A 19,998-nucleotide genomic window follows, 5' to 3' on the forward strand; every position below is an offset into this window, starting at 1 on the left:
GGGGGGGGGACTTTTATTGGATTGGATAGCGATATAGCTGCTGTCAGGCAGGGGGACAAATGGGGGTGACCTGGATTCTCTGCCCTCCCTCCTCCCACTCGGGACTTTTATGTCACTTTAATCTCCTTAGAGCGGCTGGTGTGCATTTGTTCGAAATAATCAAGGAAATATGGTCAGAAATTGTCAGCTTTCAGATCTAATTTACCTGACAGCCTTGCAAGTGTGTGTGTGCACGCGCAAAGTATGCATGTGACAGTGGCAGGTCCTTTTTTTTTCTCCTTGCCCTCTCCTCAGCTTTGTGGAAAATGCTTTTGACAGTCTTGAAGCATCTTGGTTGTCGAAGGGCGGGGGAGATGAGGAACTTGGGTGGCTTTAAGATGGACATTTCAATGAGGCGTGTTTGGCCCGGCTTAGCACCTCTGACACTGTTGTGTGCGTGCACACACACACACACACACACCAACATGCCTAATTGCCTCTGCAACATTTTCAGACTCCGTTTGGCCACTGTACCAGCACCTCCCTGCCTCTGTTGTTTGCAGGTAGCCTCAACGAGCAGAAGCAGATTACAGCCATGACAAATCCTGTTACACCTACTTAACCACTGACAAAAAAGATTGGCCAATCCCGTACAAATAGACATGGAAGTTTGTGTCCATTTTACATCTGAATCATTGTTGAAGTAAATGCTGAGTAGAATATTTTTCCCTTGGTGTTCCAAACTTTTATTTTTAGCTTTAATTGAATGACTGGGACGTTGGTCGAAATATCAACCACCTGCGCAATTTGTGCTTAGCTAATAACCAGTCATAAAATAGCCCAGCTAATGTCCTGCGACATCTATACGGCTTTGAGCTGTATGGGGTCCATATTAAAGATCCACGGGGTTTCCCTTGATTCCACACTGGGTGAGATGCCACTTCCTCTTAAAGCTTCTCAGTGCTTTCTGGCGTTTGTGACATAGGGTCTCAGTGTGGCCCTCAGTACCCCCTGAAGAGACAGTTAATTAAGGCCTGGGCCCAGACAGCGCTGCCGGGACTCTCGCCCTCCACACCATCGTCTGCCCCCGTCACCACCACCCCCCTCCTCAACTCTGGAGCCGGAGCCTGTGGGAAAGCAGAGCGCCAGGGCTGCCCCACCAGCGGGGCCCCTAACGGGATTAGGGTCCTCTGAAAACAGGACCTCAGCTCCAAAAGCCTCTCACCCACCTTCATCTGCCCAAAGGATCCCCCTCACTTCACCCCCAGCCCTATCCCCTCCCTATAAGACGGCTCCACCCGAGCTCCGTTTTATCAATTAATGTAATAAAAGGTGGAACAAAGAGCTTTCTTTTCCCCCGATCTGTAATTAGAGGGGGAGATCTCCTGAGGACTGCCCTTCCTTGGGCCCGAAAAACATGATTCGCAACCCCCCCCCCCACCCCTTCTCTGCCGCCACCACTCGAGCGGAACGTGGCGCCTCGATGTATAAGGGTGATAATGTAAATGTGGTGTAGTTTGCCAGGCATACCCGGCACGACCTATTTTGCAGTAGCTTTATCTAAGTGTGAACAAATGAATGTAACATTTGAAAGAGCGATACATTATTAACTCTAATTGATTCCTTTATAACACTATACATTTACTGTCACCTTCGCTTTGGCTCGCACGAGTACATGCGATCTGAATCGGTCTTGTCGCTGTCCCTATTCTAACACGTTACGTGTCACCACACACTGTTAACAAATGTGATAAAACTACCTGAATCGAGAATATCAGGTATGGCGTCTGCCTATGTATGTTTTTGTCTGTTAAGGTGAGATACAGTATACTACTGTATATTGTGTGTGTGTGTGTGTGTGTGTGTGGGTGTGGGTCTTTCTCTCTCTCGTTCTCTTGTGCTTAACTGTGTCTACACGTGTGTGAAAGTAAAAGAGAGACAGAGCGCCGGCTTTCACAGCCACTGGAGCTTTTGATAGGAATTAGTTTTACAACATATGCAAATGTTCCCCCCTTGAAAAAAAAAAAGGGGGTCTTTAAGTGACAGGTTGATATGTGATTAAACGACAATTAGAGTGCTGAAAGTAAGTGTCGGCAGTAGGTCAAGCATTGGGCAGCTCAGCTAAAAGGTAGCAGACTATTGAGGAGAAAACATTCCCAGGCGGAGGCCAGGAACAGGACCCAAAACAAATTAGAGAGGTGAAGGGGGGACAAGGTTGGCACTGTGTTCCAATAAACCCACAACAAAAACAAGTTCCCTGTTTTGCCTGGATGACAAAAGACAGACAATTCACGATTAGTGCAGGATCCTGTTTTCAGCAAGCCAGCGCCGAACACAAACACAATCCCTAAATCCTAACTGATGGCTTAGACTCTATTACACTGCTGTAGTGTAATACTTGACTGGCATATGTCACTCCACTATTTAATAGTGGTGCCCTGTTTGTTCTGATTTTAACCTTTAGCGCCCCCCGGCCCAGATTAAAACCAGTTGTCAGTGCCCCTCTCCTCCGCTGCCCTTTAAGTTAAAAGTACATAGACACGAGGGTCTTTCTCTCTTGCTGCCTTTCTCTCATAAACACATACACACACTCACACACATATGCACACAAACATACAGGCAGAGACATAAAAGGGCTCACGCTTATTCTGGCAACAGATGGCCCTGTCCCTATAATCCCCTTTGATGCTGCGGTGGGCAGTGGCTCCTGAACATCTCTGAAGCCAAAGCCCCAACAAAACTTGAGCTACTTTTCCTTTAACTGACCCCAATTGCCAAGGAGCTGTCAGCTGTCAGACCTGGTTAAGAGCGTCTTTACTGGGGGAGACTGAAGGGCACAGGTTTCTCTCTCTCTCTCTCTCTCTCTCTCTGTCTCTCTCTCTCTCTCTGTCTCTCTCTCAGCTTCCTGTTTGTTTTGTGTCACAGAGGGTTCATTCTACCTCCACGGCACGGCTGGGAAAGCAGGTTGACCGTGGTGCTCTGATTCGTTGTATCGACGGCACTCGTTTCTTTCCTGTTCCTTCCAGAAGGTGAAAGAGTGAACGTCCCTGAGCTCTAACATTGGAGCCACAGATGGCAGGAGGTGGGATAAGAGGCTTAGATTTCATCGGAGCACTCACCTTAATTATTGTCAATTGTAAGAAAAGATCTTTTCACTGCTTGGGTAACCTATATACAGTATACATACCCGATGAAATGAACAGCTCTTGCACTTATTTTCTAGATGTAGAACTGATTTACAGTAGATATCTTATCTTTTTTGCTTTGGTCCTCTTCTCAGGCATTTACGTAAGCTCTCTTCAGCTGAGAGCTGGCCAGTTGATGCTGATGAAATAAATCTGCTATCTTTAAAGAAAGTGGTTCAGTCTGATAAGATAAAAATCCCCTGGATAGTAATGAGCTCACTAATGGAGTTTTAAAAAGAATGTAACAAGTATCCTTAACCCCTCTTTCACAGCGGTAACAAATGACTGTAGTTTAATCCTTAACACTAATGTTACAGCTGGCATTTTACTAAATTGTGCGGGAGAATAGTGGCACATGCATTTTTTTACATTGTCAATGCTCCTTTATTCCTAAAGTCTCTGATTGTCAAGGCACAGAGATGTGTTCAACACTCTTGATTAAATTGAAGATCACTCACCCAAATGTTTGAGTGAACCAGCACGACGGAGCACTTTGCTTTCTTATTAATTTTGCACTGTAAATAGAATCAAATGTGAACTCATGTCTTAACCTTTGTCTTAAATAATTTCTTCTCCTAATGTAGGGGAGCTCGGTTCTCGGGCTTCTAATTGGAGGACAGCAGTTAAACGTCTCCTCGGGTGCAGAGGCGACTGATTGCAGCAGTCTCTTCGGTTTTTCATTTGGAAAGCACCAGATTTGAACACAAATGGGGAAAACCCACATTAGCGCTATAGCTGGCTTTGTGATTTCAGAGGAGCCGTCTGTACGGTTTGATTATGTATTATCATTTGAGAGCTTTAGGGGATAATCATCACTGAGATTTGCTCACGTTTCCAGCAGGTCTGCTGAGATGCATGTACGTGGCTAATGGGATTGGGCTTTTTTTTCCTAACCCCTCTCCTGTGGCGTTATGGAGCTGGCGGCTGAACTTGAACGGATGCGCATGGTGCTGAGTCGTGCACAAGACTATTTCAAGACTGAAATGCGATTGTTTTAATACTTTAATCCACCTGTCCTTGGCATTCAGGATGTTGCAGAAGTCGCCTAATTATTTCAGTGCCCTCTATCCTTCCTGGTTGAAATATAGCAGAGACAGCAGCACCCTTCTGACGATAAATAAGTTCATCTGTGAGGCATTTCTTCTTTGAATTGCTTGTAATAGAAGTTGGTGGTCATTTATCTCAGGAAATAAAAGAACATGTATATAAAGAACCCAAACGCACAACTCCAGAGCCTTACTTAAAAGATGTATAGCCTAATTGAAATTTTAAAAATGCATGTATGCAAAGAGGATCTGAAATAACCCAAATCACTTTAAAGAGCGAGCTATTAAACAGCCAGAATTCTCGGAATTGTCCCAGGTTCAAACCTCGATAGTATGCAAACACAAATATTTTCTTTTAATTAAAAAGGCCTCATCTCGCTGTATCCTCCCCCAAGCCTGCTGCCAGTGCGCCCCACCCCCCCACCCCTCCCACGCACACACACACACATTCACAGACACACATACACACTCTTGTGATGCCTTGTCCAAATCCAGTCGCACTCACAGTCACATACATTGAGTCAAATTTGAGAAAAGGGATCACTTTAATTGTGTCCGGGGCCGTGGATTCCTCTTGACTAGCTGCTAATCTGTCAGAGCCTGGTTGTCAATGGAGAACCAGGGACCACCGTCACCAGCAGTGACGGCTGCCCAGTTCACTGATAGCCCCCTGAGGGACAGTTAACCCTCAAACACCCCCCACCTCCAACAGAAAAAAAAAAAAAAAAAACCCTCTCGTGCAGTCTCACTCCCCACTTCCACCCTTCCCCCAGACTGGTCCAGCCTACCAGAACCTGTGGTGGCACTAAAAGGTGGGGAGGGGGTTGAAGAACTGGTCTTTGTGTGTGTGTGTGTGTGTGTGTGTGTGTGTGTGTGTGTGTGTGTGTTGGTTTGGGACAGTGGGGATGTGTGTTTGTGTATATACGTGTGGTTTGGCGGGGGGTGGCGGCTTGATAGTAATGCATGTTGATGGTTTCAAAGATACTTCATTTCAGAAACAGGGGCCTCATTAACCGTAGTCTTCATCAGGCCAGCGAGCAGCGGGCACATTAGGGGTCCACAGGAAGTTAGAGTACAGCAGGAGAGTGCATTAGGGAGGCCTGGGGAGACACACTCCCTCTCTTCTCCTTAGTTTCACTTCCACCTCCAGAGCTTTTCTATATCTTAATGCACCTTTCAGAGGAATTCGGATAGAGGTCAATAATTATGCTCTTTAAATTATTCAGCCGAGGTCCTCTGTAATTGTGCTTTTTAGAGCTCGGACATCGACAGCATGGTTTACTGCACCGCGTTTGGGGCACGGCCTGACCGGATGAATCAGTACAGAGTAAGAGAAAGAGTGTGCGAGTGTGTTTCACTGCTCTAGCATAACGGATGTAGCCGAGATCCACATTTCTGACATTTTGAATACGTGTCAACACCAAAATGAACACATTAACTCCTTTCGCTGAGCTTATTGATATCGTTTGGATCTCTTTTTGAACACGTCAGCACTGAGTTGTCTGCGCCGGGCCTGTTGGTGTCAAGAGACCACGTGGACTACCAGCCACCCTGTGGGAATGTTTAGTTTGGGACACAACCGTGTTATTTTTGTCACATCGAGAAGAGGAAAGCGCAAACTGCTAGGGTAGCAGAAAAAGAAAATTCAGCCAAACTTTCTCTACAAAGCCAGCCCGGCAACGTCTGACTGCACATGATAACATCGTCAGTCCACACAAGTCCTCTTTCAGCTACAGATTATTAACACATCGCTGAAAGCGGCAGAGAGCAATTCACCGTTGTCACAGGGTCTAATATTTATATTTATCTAGTTGGGAGAGGCATTGACAAACATGTCACACACCTGCACTTTTGTAGTACGTGCTACTGCAGTCTGGTGTCAAAGAAAGAGCCCGTACAGTTGAGTTTGGTTTGGGCGAGAGGAAGACTGTAATTACTGTCTGACGATTCATCTAGTCACTGCATAAAATAGTGTTTATCCAGCCGCCCGTGTTTCTGTCGTGGCTGAGGGAGGGGAGGGTCATGTTTTGCACAACTGAGACAGCTAGGGCAATCAGGAGAAGAATCGTGACTCCAAAACATTCAGCCTTTCTTTCTTTTCTCTCTTCCTCTCTTTGTCTCTCTCTCTCTCTCAGGGTTGAGAACTGGTGCCTTAGAAAATGAGATCTCCCTTTCTCCCCCCTCTGACACACCCACACAGAAAATAAACATAAAAAGCTAATTTGTTAGCGCTCTCATTTCAGAGGCCTGAGCAGGAGAATATTATTGGGGGGGGGGGGGGGGGGGGGAGTAATGCTTTGTCAAATGTTGACATATGTTGCAAACATGGGGCCTTCAGCGGCAGCAACAGCGACAGCGGCAGCGTTTCGTACGGCAGCTCAGGCACATTGTCGGCACATGAAGAGAGGATGCTTGAAACAAGATTAGCCTCCAAATGGCCTTGCCTGCCCCCCCCCCCCCCCCCCCCCCCCCCCTATACCCCTGTGCATAATGTGTGTGTGAGTGCGCCTGCACCAAGATGCTAAATGATCAGATCTGCTGAAATATTTGTTGGCCTGATTTCTCACAGAATGAGTCTGGGTGTCATGTGGTGTAGATCACTGAACAGCTGAAGGTGTGCATACGCATTTGTCCTGCTGCAAGGCCCCGTTGTCTGGCACACGGTGTGGCTTGGATTCGCGGGCCAGAAAGCACACGTTCCTGTCACTGAGGCTACCTCCCCTTGGCTTTGGGTCAGGGTGACACTGGGCAGGGGGGAGGGAAAAAAAAAAAATCCATCACCCCCACACCCTACCCCCCCACAAAAATGAATCAAAATTGGAAAACAACATGCAAGGTCCGCCTAATACAGGAACACTTGCAATATGCTGATGTTTTCTTTTGCACACTGTGTTTGCTAAATTGCCTTTGACTGCGTGCATCAGTAATGAAACTTTATGTCCTTGTGGAGAGGGCAGCAAGTCCGTTCCAGTTAGGACCGGGACGATCTCTCCTGTCTGGCTTTCGTAAGACTTTTGTTCTCCTAATACACGTCCTTATGAATAAATGAAGCCCATGAAGTCATTTTTTCCATATTTGTGTAAATTGCTTTAAAAGCATTTTATCATGTCATAAAAAAGCGCAATTGATCTGCTGGGCTTAGCCCATTGGACAGCTGTGTGTTTTGTTAATGGCCACTTTGCTCCAAGCAGCTTATTAAAAAATTTATATATAAATGCTAAAATTGCATAAATTATTTAGATACAGTAAGCATTTTTTTTGTTTTGGTCAGGCAGGGAGGGGCTGTTATCAGTATGGAAATTTACCATAGTATATTATCTGCGGAAATATAGTAATATATCTGCCCAGACACATATGTGTCCTCCTCCCTGCACCCCCATACATGCAGAGGCGCAGGGGAAAAAAAAGTATATATTTTTTGATGACTTCGTTTCAGCAACCACGGAATGTCACCCATATCCTGGTTGATTGTACTTTCGAGTTTTATGATGTTTTTCCATTGATTTGTTTCCCCGGCGCAGCTGCCGACCTCTATTGAGGGACGAACGTAATCAGCGCTGACGCAAATTAGATGGTTATTCGTTTCGAAAATTGACAGAAAAACAATAAAAAAGATGAAATGCTCCCAAATCAATAGATATAATGAAATTCAAATAATCCGAGAGATGAGGTCTCCATGGCAACTGATAATGTGGAAAAGAAAACAATTTAATAAAGGACAGACACGCTTTGAAAACAGATTGGGGAGGGGGGGTGGCTGTAAAGCGGGGAGAGGAGAGCAGAGGAGAGAGGAGGTGGGGAGATGGAGGGATAGAGAGAGAGAGGAAGGGAGGGAGGGAGGTGGAGGGGTGTTTGTGGCTGTAGTGGTTGCTCTATAGCTTGTTTCCCCCGGCGTGTGAAGGATCTGTGTCTGTCCCAAGGACACCGGAATAATTAGAAAAGCTTTCAGGCCAGAAAGTGCAGATTCAGGTTTTAATACACAAAATTATTTCAGGGGCAGTGAATCGGAAAACCATTTGTTGGTGACCTTCCTGAGAGGCCCCCCCCCCCCCCCGGTACAGGGCAAGATGGAGGCTATGTGGCAGCACTGCCTGAGTTATGGCATATTTGTGTTTTTATAGAGGCTGGGGGAATGGAGTTGGGGAAGTTGGGAGGGGGAAGTGGGGGTAACAGCGCGTGAGTGGTTGTGTTTCGGTGTATGCGTGTGTGTGTGTGTGTGTGTGTGTGTGCGTGCATTAGTTTGGGGGGTGGGTCATAGGCAGACCTTCATGTTATTTGTGTGTGTGTGTGTGGGGGGGGGGGGTCTGGCAGGAGTTTAGGAAGGAGGGAGGGAGAGCAAAGACATGAGGGAGAAGTGAGGCAGTGAGAGAGAAACGGGGGAAGTTGCAGATCCGGCTGTATTTACAGATCAGTTGTCAAAAGGAGCCATTTAAGGGGAATGCGCCCGTTCCTGTACCGTGACAGGCGAGGTGCCTGTTTAAAAAGCAAAAAGACAACTATGAACCTGAGAGGGAGACAGTCAAACACAGGCTTTTTCTGTTGAAGACAGACAGAGCAGGGGGTGGCGAGGGAAGCGAGTGGGTGTTAAGTGACTTCATTTGTAGTCTATTTAAGGTATGTTTTACTTGTCCTTGTGCTGCTCCTCCAACATCTAATACAGGGGCTGCGTTCTAGTTAGCACAGCAAGGGAATAGTGATCGAGTGCATCGTTCTTATTTCCTGTAAATACAAATGACTTTCCTTCATCTGCCGAAAAAACCTGTATTTGATTTCAGTCTTGCTGTCAAGGGAGATTTGCTACTGATGCAAACAGTGATAAGAGTTAACCAAGAGCAAAGCTCGGTTTCTCTCATTAGCTTATCACGACGTTAAGTATGTACACTTTCTGGTGGCTTTATTCAACATCCGTGTCCTGCTCTTTTGACATCCTATTTTCTTTATTACTCTTTGTCAACATTTTGAAGGCAGTCTGGGCGTTGGAGCCTTGTCTGTCAAACAGTGACTACAATTTTTGTGTCATTATAAGGCTTTGTTTGACTCAAATAAAGGCGATCCACCCTCTGTTCAAATGATGCAAACAGCAGGTCCGGGATATCACGTCTTGAGTGCAGATGCCCTTATCCTGTTTCAGGCAGCAATAAATGGAAAAAACAAGTCCTTACACAGAGCTGGACCTGATAATTAGTCTTCTGATATTTTAACAGCACAGGATCCTGATCAGGATCACTGCTTTCCTGCAATATAAACCGTCATAAAAGTTAGGTAATATTTGATAAAAAAAAATGTGGGATCAAGTTCCACATAGTGTTAATCTTAGTCCTTTCTAGTTTGTTGCTTAATACATTATTAAGGTGTACAAAGAGTATTCTTTGATCTGCTCTCTGCTTCCTTTTTAAACAATGGATTTGTTATTTCTTTCCACTTTTAAAGCATTTTGCACCTTTAATTCAGCTTTTAACACGACGTTGTACACAGCATATAATTACAGGATTATAGAGACTCTTGATAGATCTTCCTTTCTTTTCACCCCGAGGGAATCTGCCCTTATTCAACGGCAAACAAGAGATCTGACATTCTTCAGCAGGACAGCTAATATTCTCCAGTATTGATATTGCAATGTGAAGAGTGCCCCGCAAGTAGGCGAGAAACTAGAAATTCCCTCCTGTGCACTAGCTAAGAGCCTTCAAACCTAACAAGCCAGTGTCAATGAAGGCTGTTTTCTTTTCTTTCTTTTTTTAAACATGATTAAAAAAAGAAAGACAGAAAAGAGACCTGAGAGTCGATAGGCAACCGCTATGCGTTTGTGTATGAATGTGTGTTTGTATGTTCGTGCACATGCACACTGACACGCACATAGGGCACAAAGCACATGTTATCACTGTCAACAGCAACAGTAGCAAACAGCGGCAGTTGTTCTGTGTGTGTCTGTGTTGTGTATCAGTGAAAGTGTGAATGCTTGTGCATGCCCACAATCTCTCTCTCTCTCTCTCTCTCTGTCTCTCTCTCTCTCTCTCTCTCTCTCTCTCTCTCTCTCTCTCTGGCTGCTCGCTCTGAGAGACCCACTGTAAGTCAATCTGTGTCTTCAAATGCCCATGAGTGTGTGTGTGTGTGTGTGTGTGAGCCACTACTGTACTACACTTCAGGGGCCAGGAGCCAGGGCCAAGCCTAGCCGAACAGTGCTGAACAGGGCTGTAAAGGGCCGAGGGCCAGCTCCCCGTGTGCACACCACCCACTTCACACCTGTCTCTCTCTTTCTCTCTCTCTCTCTCACACACACACACACATGCACACACACACACACGGCTCATACAGCCGTGCTGCTCTGCACAGGGCTCTCATTGTAGCAGTGACAGGAGGGCGCCCGTTAAGTGGCTCTCTCTTCCTGGGGCCTGTGTGTGTTTTGTTTCCCCATGTGGCTGTGGGGTGGAGAAGGGCGATGAAGGACCCCTACTGGTAAAGTGGGTAAACTCGCACAGCCTCGACATCTGTGCTAGGAGGGAGGGAGGGAGGAAGGGAGGGAGGGAGGGAGGGGAAGGAGTGGAGAGAGAGTGAGAGAGAGAGAGAGAGAGAGAAGGAGAGAGGGGGTGGGTAAGGAGGGAGGAGAGATAGACAGCGAGAGAGGAGGACAGAGCGGGAAAGAGGAAAGGAGTGAGGAGGAGAGAGGGAGGGAGAGAGAGACAGAAGGAGAGGGGGAGAGGGAGAGAGAGAGAGAGAGAGCAGAGCCTTGGCAGAGAGCAGTTGAGGAAAAAATGCCTTGCTTTGTGGAGAGAATTCTTCCAGGGCAGGAGGGAGAGGTGAGACAGAGCGCAGAGGGCGGTCTGCTGCCAGGTAAGACTCACACACACACCCTACACTCACTCCCTCTCGCTCTCTCTCTCTCTCTCTCACTCACTCCCTCTCTCCCTCGCTCTCTCTCTCCTCACGCAGGAGTTGAGTGCTACCTCGGGGTGAACGGGTCTGCTACTAGTTGCAGTTGGCATGAGTCAGGCACGCATGTGTAGTGATGTGGTGGGTGGTGTCAAAGAGTGTGTGTGTGTGTGTGAGAAAGAGAGAGAGCCTAAGCGAGTTTGAGGAAACAGCAGGTGTAATGATTGAAAAAAAATGCTGTTTTTAATTACAGATGCACATTTGTGCCTATAGTGCACTGGATGTCAGTGATGTGTTTAATTAGTTTTAATGGTGTGCTGCTTCCTCAAAAAGTTTTGTTATGTACTTTTTGTACCATGCCTTATAGCACGCCACACTTCCACTTTTGTATATTCTACAGTTACATTTACGACATTCGGTTGTGGAAAGTACATCTTTTCACTCTGTACAATTTTCAGCTGCATTTACTTTTACTTTACTTTATTTAACAGTGACAGTTATTTCACAGTTATAGTTACATTTACTGTTATTTAAAAGAATAATATTTTACTAACAAATGATATGATTGGCTTTTAAAATACGATGCCTTTATTGAACTACCCAAAAGTGTAGAGTTTCAAATTAGTTACAGCTCGAGCAGCCACAACACTGAAATGTTGCTGGCATATTAATCAGGAATAATAATCCATTGATGTAAAAATATATCACTCTGCCCATTTGTAATAATGAGTATTTTTACCTTTGAGGACTTTTTATTGTTTTTGAATGCAGCACTTTCACTTGTAATTGAGTATTTTTAAATCGGGTTGTTTTTACTAATGGGATCTGAATACTTTATCTACCACTAATTACACATTACTTACAAGGAAATACTTCTGATCTATTACAAGGCAATTTCAGGCCGTTAAAGTGATAAAAGGCTACACGAATACACTTAAAAAAATCTAAATGCACCCTCCCGCAAGCTAAAATTAAAAACAATTTAAAAAGCACCTAAAATCCCTCAGCTGTAATGTCAAGTGCAGATGTTTTCGGATATGACGTGAGGTAATTTGTGGTGTTGGTCGAGATTGATTCGGCTGTTTAGATACAGATGTTGTGATGGAGAGGTTTGTCATCGGAGGGATTTTCCACTCTGCTGATGTAAACACTCGCTTGACGAGAGGCTAAAAAGAGTCCCTTTCTCCCTCGCGGAGACACGGTTCAGAGAGGAATAATCCTCCTCCTCGTGTACAATTAAGATTCTCTCCTTTTGGTTAAATAAATACTGTGTCTGTGAACATCAACACAGATTTGCATGCGGCCCTGTGGGTGTCTCTCACACAGCCTGGGCCTGGTACTTCTTGTCGAGGCTCACAGGACAAAAAAGAAGTTGGCCGGCTCTAACTTCACGCTTGCTGTTTATTTGTTTGTCTAACAAATGGAAGCAGCTTCCCGAGTGAAAGGTGAAGTCAGAATTGAATTTGGCTTGCGTTACCGTGGCGATCTGGCAACCGCTCCCTTGTCCCACAGGACTGCTCTGGTTGCTGTGTGCCGGGCGCGTGTGTTTGTTATTTAACTGCCATGTGTGTGTGTATGCTACTGCTCTATGTGCATATTGTGTGTGTGTTTGAGTAGTGGGTGGTGGTAGCAGCATTCACCAGAGAGACGTTTTACTAAGCCGACATTCCCCCCCCCTCTATTTTCACTCTGACCTGGTAGGAGATTGATGACTGAATTGTGGAGTACATGTAACTGGTGATTTATGAAGATACTCAGGGTAAGTGAGGCCGCACAGGCTGGAGGGGAAGAAAAAGATATAGCCTTTTAAGTTAATGCAAAAATATAGCCTTTTTAAGTCATAATTATTATGACCACTGCTGGGTTTGAAGAGAGGTTTGAATTAGAGTTGCACAAAGAGTGATGTGAAGCTTTTGCTTTTTCATTGTGGCCATGTGCCTTTCTTTGTATCTGACCTTTGAAGTTCGACTTCATTCAACATAGGAAGTTGAAAAAAGGAATCTAAAGAAACATATATCTGCATTTAGATGTATAGATGAATAGATATTACGATGATTTAATATAGATACATTTGATTATTCCAATTGAAAAAAAAAAAGATCAAACTTTTTCCCGGGTAAACCACAGTGGAAAACTTTTCTTGGATGAACCCTTGCACTGCAACAAGTGCACTGTGTGTTTTGGCAGCCGCCCTTAGCCAAAGATCCCTCAGAAAATCCGCATGCAATTTTAGAAGAATCAGATTCTTTTCCTCTCCTTGGCTCGTGAACTCCCTTGATATCATGCAGACGGAGAATCCCTCCTCTCTATTCAAATATGAGATTCAATCCACTTGGATGTGATCTATAGCATTTTTAAGGAATAAAGCAATTTTAGGGAATACGGAATAGTGCTTCCCTTGGAAGAGGGATGGCTTTCATTTTTTTCGAGGCACCTCTTAGACTGAGTGAAATGTTTCCCCTGTTCGCTCAGGGACGACTTTATTTCTTACCAGGGATTTAACACTCACTCAGTCCCCTCATAAATACAGCGTCCCTCAGCCATTCGCTAGCCATAACTCATGCACTAACTCTCTAGCTAACTAAACTCGTAGAGCAGAGCCAACACTTGTTTGTCTTTTACCTCAGCCTTTCTCTCTCCCTCTTCCTCTCTGTCTCTGTCTCTTTTCCTCCTCTTAGCTGATTTATACACGACTGAATCTTCTCTGACTACCGTCTCACAAGGCTCCTGCACTGCTCTCCTTGGCCCACTCGTGGAGTGGGTTTTGGAAGAAATGTGCATTTGAATACGAGCCAGCCTAATCTCCTCGAGGCTATTTAGAGTGAGCCTAATGCTCCAAGAATGAGCGAGAACAACACGGGAGAAAATGCGGACATCCCTCTCGGCGTGTCACAACACAACTCAGGTCTCAAAAGAACGAAGCAAGTCTTTAATTTGCTGATGAGAATCTTTCTGTAAGGCAAAGGACATAGAATTCCTATTTTCAAGGCACCTGTTGAAGACATCAGTCTCCTTCCAGAATTCGTTGTGTGTGGTTTGTTTTTTCTATTTCTGCCTTTGTGGCACCTAACTGTGGAAGTTCTTTACTTTTTAACATGTTCTCTCAATGGTACAGTAAATAGCAGCTGATAAACCTTCAAGCCATTTCACTTTCAGCAGACGAAAGTGCTCAGGTGGGATATGACAGTATTACAGAAGCCTTTACTGATCCGGTGCCGATTGGCATTTTTGGTAGGAGGCCGTCTTTTCTGGCGTGGTTCCCGCGTTGGTTGTTAACAGCCTGCTGGTACCTTCTGTTCTCTCGGCTCCTCAAGCATCTGAAGACCCTCTGAAGTCAAAATCACCCATTTTGATGTCTCATGGCAGCATCCGACGTTTTGTTGTATTTGCGTCTGAAAACACTGGCCCTGCTTGGAAGAATTACCCTCAGCACTCGTTGGTGTCGGATGGGGGAGGAGGGTATCGTTCCTCTTCCCCCCCCCATCTCCCTGCTCTCCTTTGTGTCCTTCCTTTCTTTTTGATCTCACCATCAACTCTTCCCTGGTTTTCATGAGTGACGTTTACCCGAGAGCGGCTTGGGAAATGGCTGGCTGAAGAAGACGTTTGAGAAAATGCGCCTGAGCAAGCTATCACCTTTGATAAAGCCATAGTTCCAGTGGGAGAGGAAGAAGAAAGACAAAGAGTAAGAGCATTGTTGGTAATGAAAAACGCCATGCAAGAGGGAGCATCTCTCTGATCCCAGCCTGTTAAACCAACAATGTACAGTACAACAGATACTGCAGTGGTACATCAAGCACTTCTCTCTTGTTGTAACACAATGAGCACTTGACCCAGAGGACTGATCTGAATCTGGGGTACCACACTGTGCCTTTATTGCACATCAGCTGGGCACCAAATAATCTCATAATACAGGGCTCGCACGTACAGCGTGAGTCGCACTGGCGCTGCCATCAACACCGGCATACCGTCAGCTGTGTCACCAGTTGGCAAAAAGGCTGACAAGTCACTTGAAAGCACTGCGAAAACGAGAAAGAAATAATGGGTAAGTGAAGGGTAGTTGGAGGCACAGAGTGCAAGAAATGTTAGCTTTAGTAATTACTACCTCCATAGAGAAGCAGCGGAGAGGACAGTGAGGCAAGCGGGCGCACGAAGGAGGCCCCGTGTGCAGATAATGAAGGGGTATCATTGTAGCTCTGACAGCATTAATCTTAGAGCACTCCACAGTGTGTGTGTGTGTGTGTCTCTCTCTCTCTGTCTGGTTGTGTGTATGCTCTGTGCAGCATATGCTGGTGGGGTGTACGGAGGTCATGGTGCAGTGCCATTGACTCTCACCCTACCAGCAAGACCGGCCCACCTGACAGCATGGTGTCTCCGAGCATGCTGACAGTTGCCGCCTCTCACAGCTTCTTGAAGACAATCCTCGAACTCTGCAGCCTCTCGCTCATCCGCACAAAAGCACTGGGATCACCTATCAGCACCCAAACGTGTCTACTTTGCAGAAGGGGGATGGGAGAGAAAGGAGGAGAAGAGCAGTCTAACTTTCATTGAGCCCGGCTTTTTTCCCCCCTCTTCCCATTTGAAGATGTGAGACACTCATTTAAGCCTCGTTGCACACCAACACTCAACGCACGAGAAAGTGTTATGAATATGTATCAACACAGCATATGGCAGCAGTAGCACTGGGACTAGGTGTGTCCAGAAGGGTAGAGTGCTGCCGATGCATTATTCTCCATTCAAATTACCCCGGTAAGAATGCAGCGAGGAGCTGAGAGGTGTTCTCCACCTCTTCAGACCGGGCAGGCGGGAGAACCTGGATCATGCGAAACAGCATGATCGGAGGAGCTGTGATGAGCACAGTAGTAGGCCGACTGACTTTCCTTGATTTGGTGGAAATGTTTTCGTCAGGTTCAAACCCAGCACTCGCTGACACAAGCGTGATTAAAAGTGATATTTCTGACACATTAGGATGCGCACGGGAAGTAACCTCCTCTAAAGCGTTCATTATTAGATGCATGACAGACCTGAATATTTATAAAATAGGTTTTAATAATTAATAGCAGCAATCTGCTCCCGTAATTCATCAGATTTGCACTTCAACAGAGTATCCGTTTTCACTTTAAAATAATAATAAGAGGAATATTAATGTTGGAGAAATGTAAAACGGGCAGCTGGATACAGTGCAAATAGGCGAGCGCTCCGTGTTCACTTCTGAGGCTTTCCTTTAACCTGTCACTTTTAAAATAAAATTGCATTTTTTAGCCATCAACACTTGCACCGTTTGAAAACCCCTCAGATGTTCGTGCTTGACAATTTAGTGAGTGGCTTCTCACAAATGTGGCAAGTCATAAAGATAAAGATGCAAGGCGACAAAGTGGGTTTGGTGTAGAATGCAAAAGTAGCTGCTGTGGTTTTATCAAAAGCAAATTTATTTGTTTGAGTCAACTTCAGCAGCACTTCCTTTTGCATGCTGAGACCCAAAATAGACAGCACTCTTTTTCCTGTAAAGCAGCTTTTGTCCGTTTCATCTTTAAACTTTCATTTTGCTTTTTTTTCTCTCCCCTATTATTGTGAGTGTTGTTTTATCACACCTTCACATTCAGTCATGGCACATTCCTCCCTCTACTGAACTCCCAGAAACAAGAATGTTCCTGTTTTAGGTGAAAACTGCCACATTTTGTAACGCCTTCCAGTTCACATTGAACTTCTTTTTTTTTCGGTAAAGCACGCTGTTTTAGTGCTGTCACTGATGCGGTGGTGTGTTTATCCTCACGCGAATCGTTTGTTTCCTGAGTGTGTAGAAATGTCAGTGTGCAGTATTTGAGAGTGTGTGTCTCAGAGCAAATGACGTGACCTGCAAGAACTAGACAGAGAGGAGCAGAAGGAGAGCGCAAAGCACAGTGCCCTGCTGTCTCCAACCTTGCAAGCAGACACACACATAACAACCCCCTAACATATGTGTTTACAGTGTATTATGCACATACCCACACTCCCCCAACCATCCGTGGACACACGTACACTTTAAAATGTCATATAACATGTCAACTTATTGTCACTTTCGTTTTGCCAATCAGAAAAGTAAAAGAAAGCAAACTAAAGTTCTGGCAGCCGAGTCACAGCCACAGGGTCTAAGAACTGCAAATCCCACGAGCAGGAAGACTCATTCTCATCACTTCCTCTCCTAGCCCTACAAAGAACGTATTTTGATCAAACTTTAATCGCGCTTCATGAGAATAAATTGAGCATTAAAAGAGTATAATGTGATTGAAAGCGTGCCATGGGTCATTTTTGGACAGGTAGAGAACCTGCTCGGGGTGACATTTTAACGGGCACCTGTGATTCATCCTACCGCGTATAAAGTCCAAAAGAGGAAAAGTCTGTCAGGCAGAGCAAATGTTTAAATGGGAGCCAGGGATCGATGTTGTCAGTGCAGGCATCCTGTCTGGAAATGCATGCCGTTTTGGGTTAATGTCACCTCCTTCTTTCTTTTCAAGGAGAGAGAGAGAGAGAGAGGAGAAAAAGAGCAAAGGGAGGTGAGAGCGAGGAGGTGGGAGGGGGAAGCGGTTCAACGAGATCGGAAGCAAATGTTCCGAACCAGGCCAAATATTTAGGGAAATCGCTTGAAAAAAAAAAAATGGACTCGTACTCTCATTCACAAGGCCCCCGTATCTGAAAAACAAATTTGAAACGTAACCTTGGAAATCAATTAAGAAGTCCCCGGGAGCTTGAAGGAAAAAAGAGAATGGTCCACCCTTCTTTTTCCTTCTTCCCCCTCCCTACACGTCTTTTCCTCTCCTCCGGTTAACAGGGACTTGGATCTGCCCATCAGAGCCCGGCATTGTGTGAGGAGGCTTTGTCAGCAGGGGCTTTATTTAATTTTTTTTTTAACGGCAGAGTGCCTTATATATGCTGTCAAAATGTCTTGAGAGTCTTATTAAAGAAATGCCACAGCTCATTTCCTTGTAATGCAATTCATATGCTGGTGAAAGGGGGCATGTCTAAAGATCTAAACAGCTTTGCTTTTTAGGCTTCACATTAGGGGTTATCTGTGAGGGCTTGTCATTGATTGACATTATCTGGCCCGACAGGGCCTCATATCAAGGTTAACCTCATGGACGTGAGTGCCACCCGCACGGACACACAAACGCACTCACTCGCTCCCACACACTCGCAGTCAAATAAGGCACGCTCTCCTCAACTTCCTGTTGAGAGGGGTGCTACGTACTGTATGTGTGCCGGCTTCATCTGTGTGTGTAAGACAGGTGGAGATTTCCAGACTTAATTGATAACTAATGGAGCGGCGTGTGCCGAGTTTACCCTGGAGGATTAACACTGTGTATGTGTGTGTGTGTGTGTGTTTGTGTGTCCTGTGGAGAGATAGAGGGGCTAGGTGATCGTAAGGGGATGGGGATGACTTACTCAGCGGTGTAGCTCCGGATTCTGATAAATTAAATATGGCCCCAAAGATAATGACATGGAATGACATACACCAGTCTGCCGGCTCCTGACCTCTTAGGCGAGCAGGCCGCTACAGAAGAAAGTGTGCAAGTAACACTCACAACACACACACACACACATCTCTCCTTCTCCCTCCCAACAAGCCACAAAGGCAAAGAGAGATCCCCGTGACCAAAATACAACTGAAGCAGTTAATCTGTACAGATATTAGCTCAAGGGCCCTTGAGAGGTGCACCGCTGAGCCCCTTCTCCACTGTACTACCCACACTGCATTGCTGCCCGCACCAAGCCGAGCAACCATGAGGGAGGGACACAGGGGTCGTCTGCTCATTTACCATGGCGGTTGGCTTATCAAATTGCACTCCTGGTGTCTTGAAACTGAACATGGGAGCTAAGCTTGAAAACAAAGCTGCAGGAATAAATTTCCCTGGTTTCTATCTGTGGAAGCATGGGACTGTGTGCCATTGTGTATTTTTTAAAGCAAAAGTTTTTGTCCTCCCACAGCACAAACACTTAGAAATTAAGTTGTCATCTGGCGCCAGCTGGGTGTCCAGATTTTATGTACAATTTTAACAAGTTAGCTGTGTGTCCCATGAATTACCCTAAGCAGCAAACCCAATGAAAGTTGGCTGTTTTGGTGGCTGTCAGAATTGTTCTCGTCATTCATGTCAGATTTTTTTTTTTTCTCCCTTAGACCATTTTAGGCAGCTTGTCCTCTGTTCTGGAAAACACCGTAATTACCCTGTTTGTGATGAAGCCTGAGGGCGTATTTGTCCTTAGATTTCAACTTTCCTGCCTGATTGCCCTCAAGTTCAACGTCTTTCCTCTTCCGCCTGGACTTGAATTATACTTTGTATTCTTCAGCCATTGTCCCGCGCAGTCAGCGTGTGTGTTACTGGGTCCGTATGTGTCTGCCTTTGTCCTGCAGTTTGTTTCTTTGTGTTTTGCGGCAGTGTAGCGGTAGCGGGGCATTTGGCTGAGGGCTGGAGTTTGATAACAGCCCGTGGACCGACCTGAAGTGAAATAGTCCGAACGGGTCCTTCAAGGTCAGCATTCTCAGAAAGGCGGCACACGATGTGCAAGGTCATGTTCTAGACTAAAAGCAATAAGTGCTTTATTGATAGAAAAAAAAAAAAAAACAACAAGCAGGCAGATGTGCAACCAACTGATTAATAATAAAATACATTTGTGAGAGAGAGGAACAGGGGGAGGGGACAAGAGACAGCTACCTCCTGACTGTATGTCCACATGTCTGTGTACTGTATGCGTGTGCTTGTCCTGCATGCATGTACAATATGTTTGCAGGAAAACATTGATCCTGGAGTGGAACCTAAAAGAAAAATCCATTAGAAATCCAGTAGTTAAAAAAAGAACCAAATGTGACAGATTGGTGCTGGTGGCAGTTTCCCTGGTGCACAGTCTCTCTCTCTCTCTCTCTCTCTCTCTCTCTCTCTCTCTCTCTCTCT

The 19,998-nt window shown here is 45.5% G+C and overlaps 1 protein-coding gene across 7 annotated transcripts in view; it reads left to right on the forward strand.

The window, feature by feature from the left end:
- casz1 (castor zinc finger 1) overlaps positions 1-19,998 on the forward strand; it is a 76,232-nt gene that overhangs the window by 17,942 nt on the left and 38,292 nt on the right. For 4 of the 7 annotated variants that reach the window (XM_031845565.1, XM_031845566.1, XM_031845568.1 and 1 more), the window contains exon 1: positions 10,889-11,038. The exons of 1 other annotated variant lie outside the window; for it this stretch is intronic. In XM_031845565.1, the coding sequence (XP_031701425.1) occupies positions 10,960-11,038 (79 nt within the window). In that variant the 5' untranslated portion in view covers positions 10,889-10,959. Of the gene's footprint in view, positions 1-10,888; positions 11,039-19,998 lie in introns of those variants that run through there. 2 more of the 7 variants (XM_031845570.1, XM_031845572.1) reach the window with 1 other exon arrangement.

The sequence above is a fragment of the Anarrhichthys ocellatus genome, unplaced genomic scaffold (genome assembly GCF_004355925.1).
Source record: "Anarrhichthys ocellatus isolate YVR2014 unplaced genomic scaffold, GSC_Weel_1.0 scaffold5, whole genome shotgun sequence".
NCBI lineage: Eukaryota > Metazoa > Chordata > Actinopteri > Perciformes > Anarhichadidae > Anarrhichthys > Anarrhichthys ocellatus.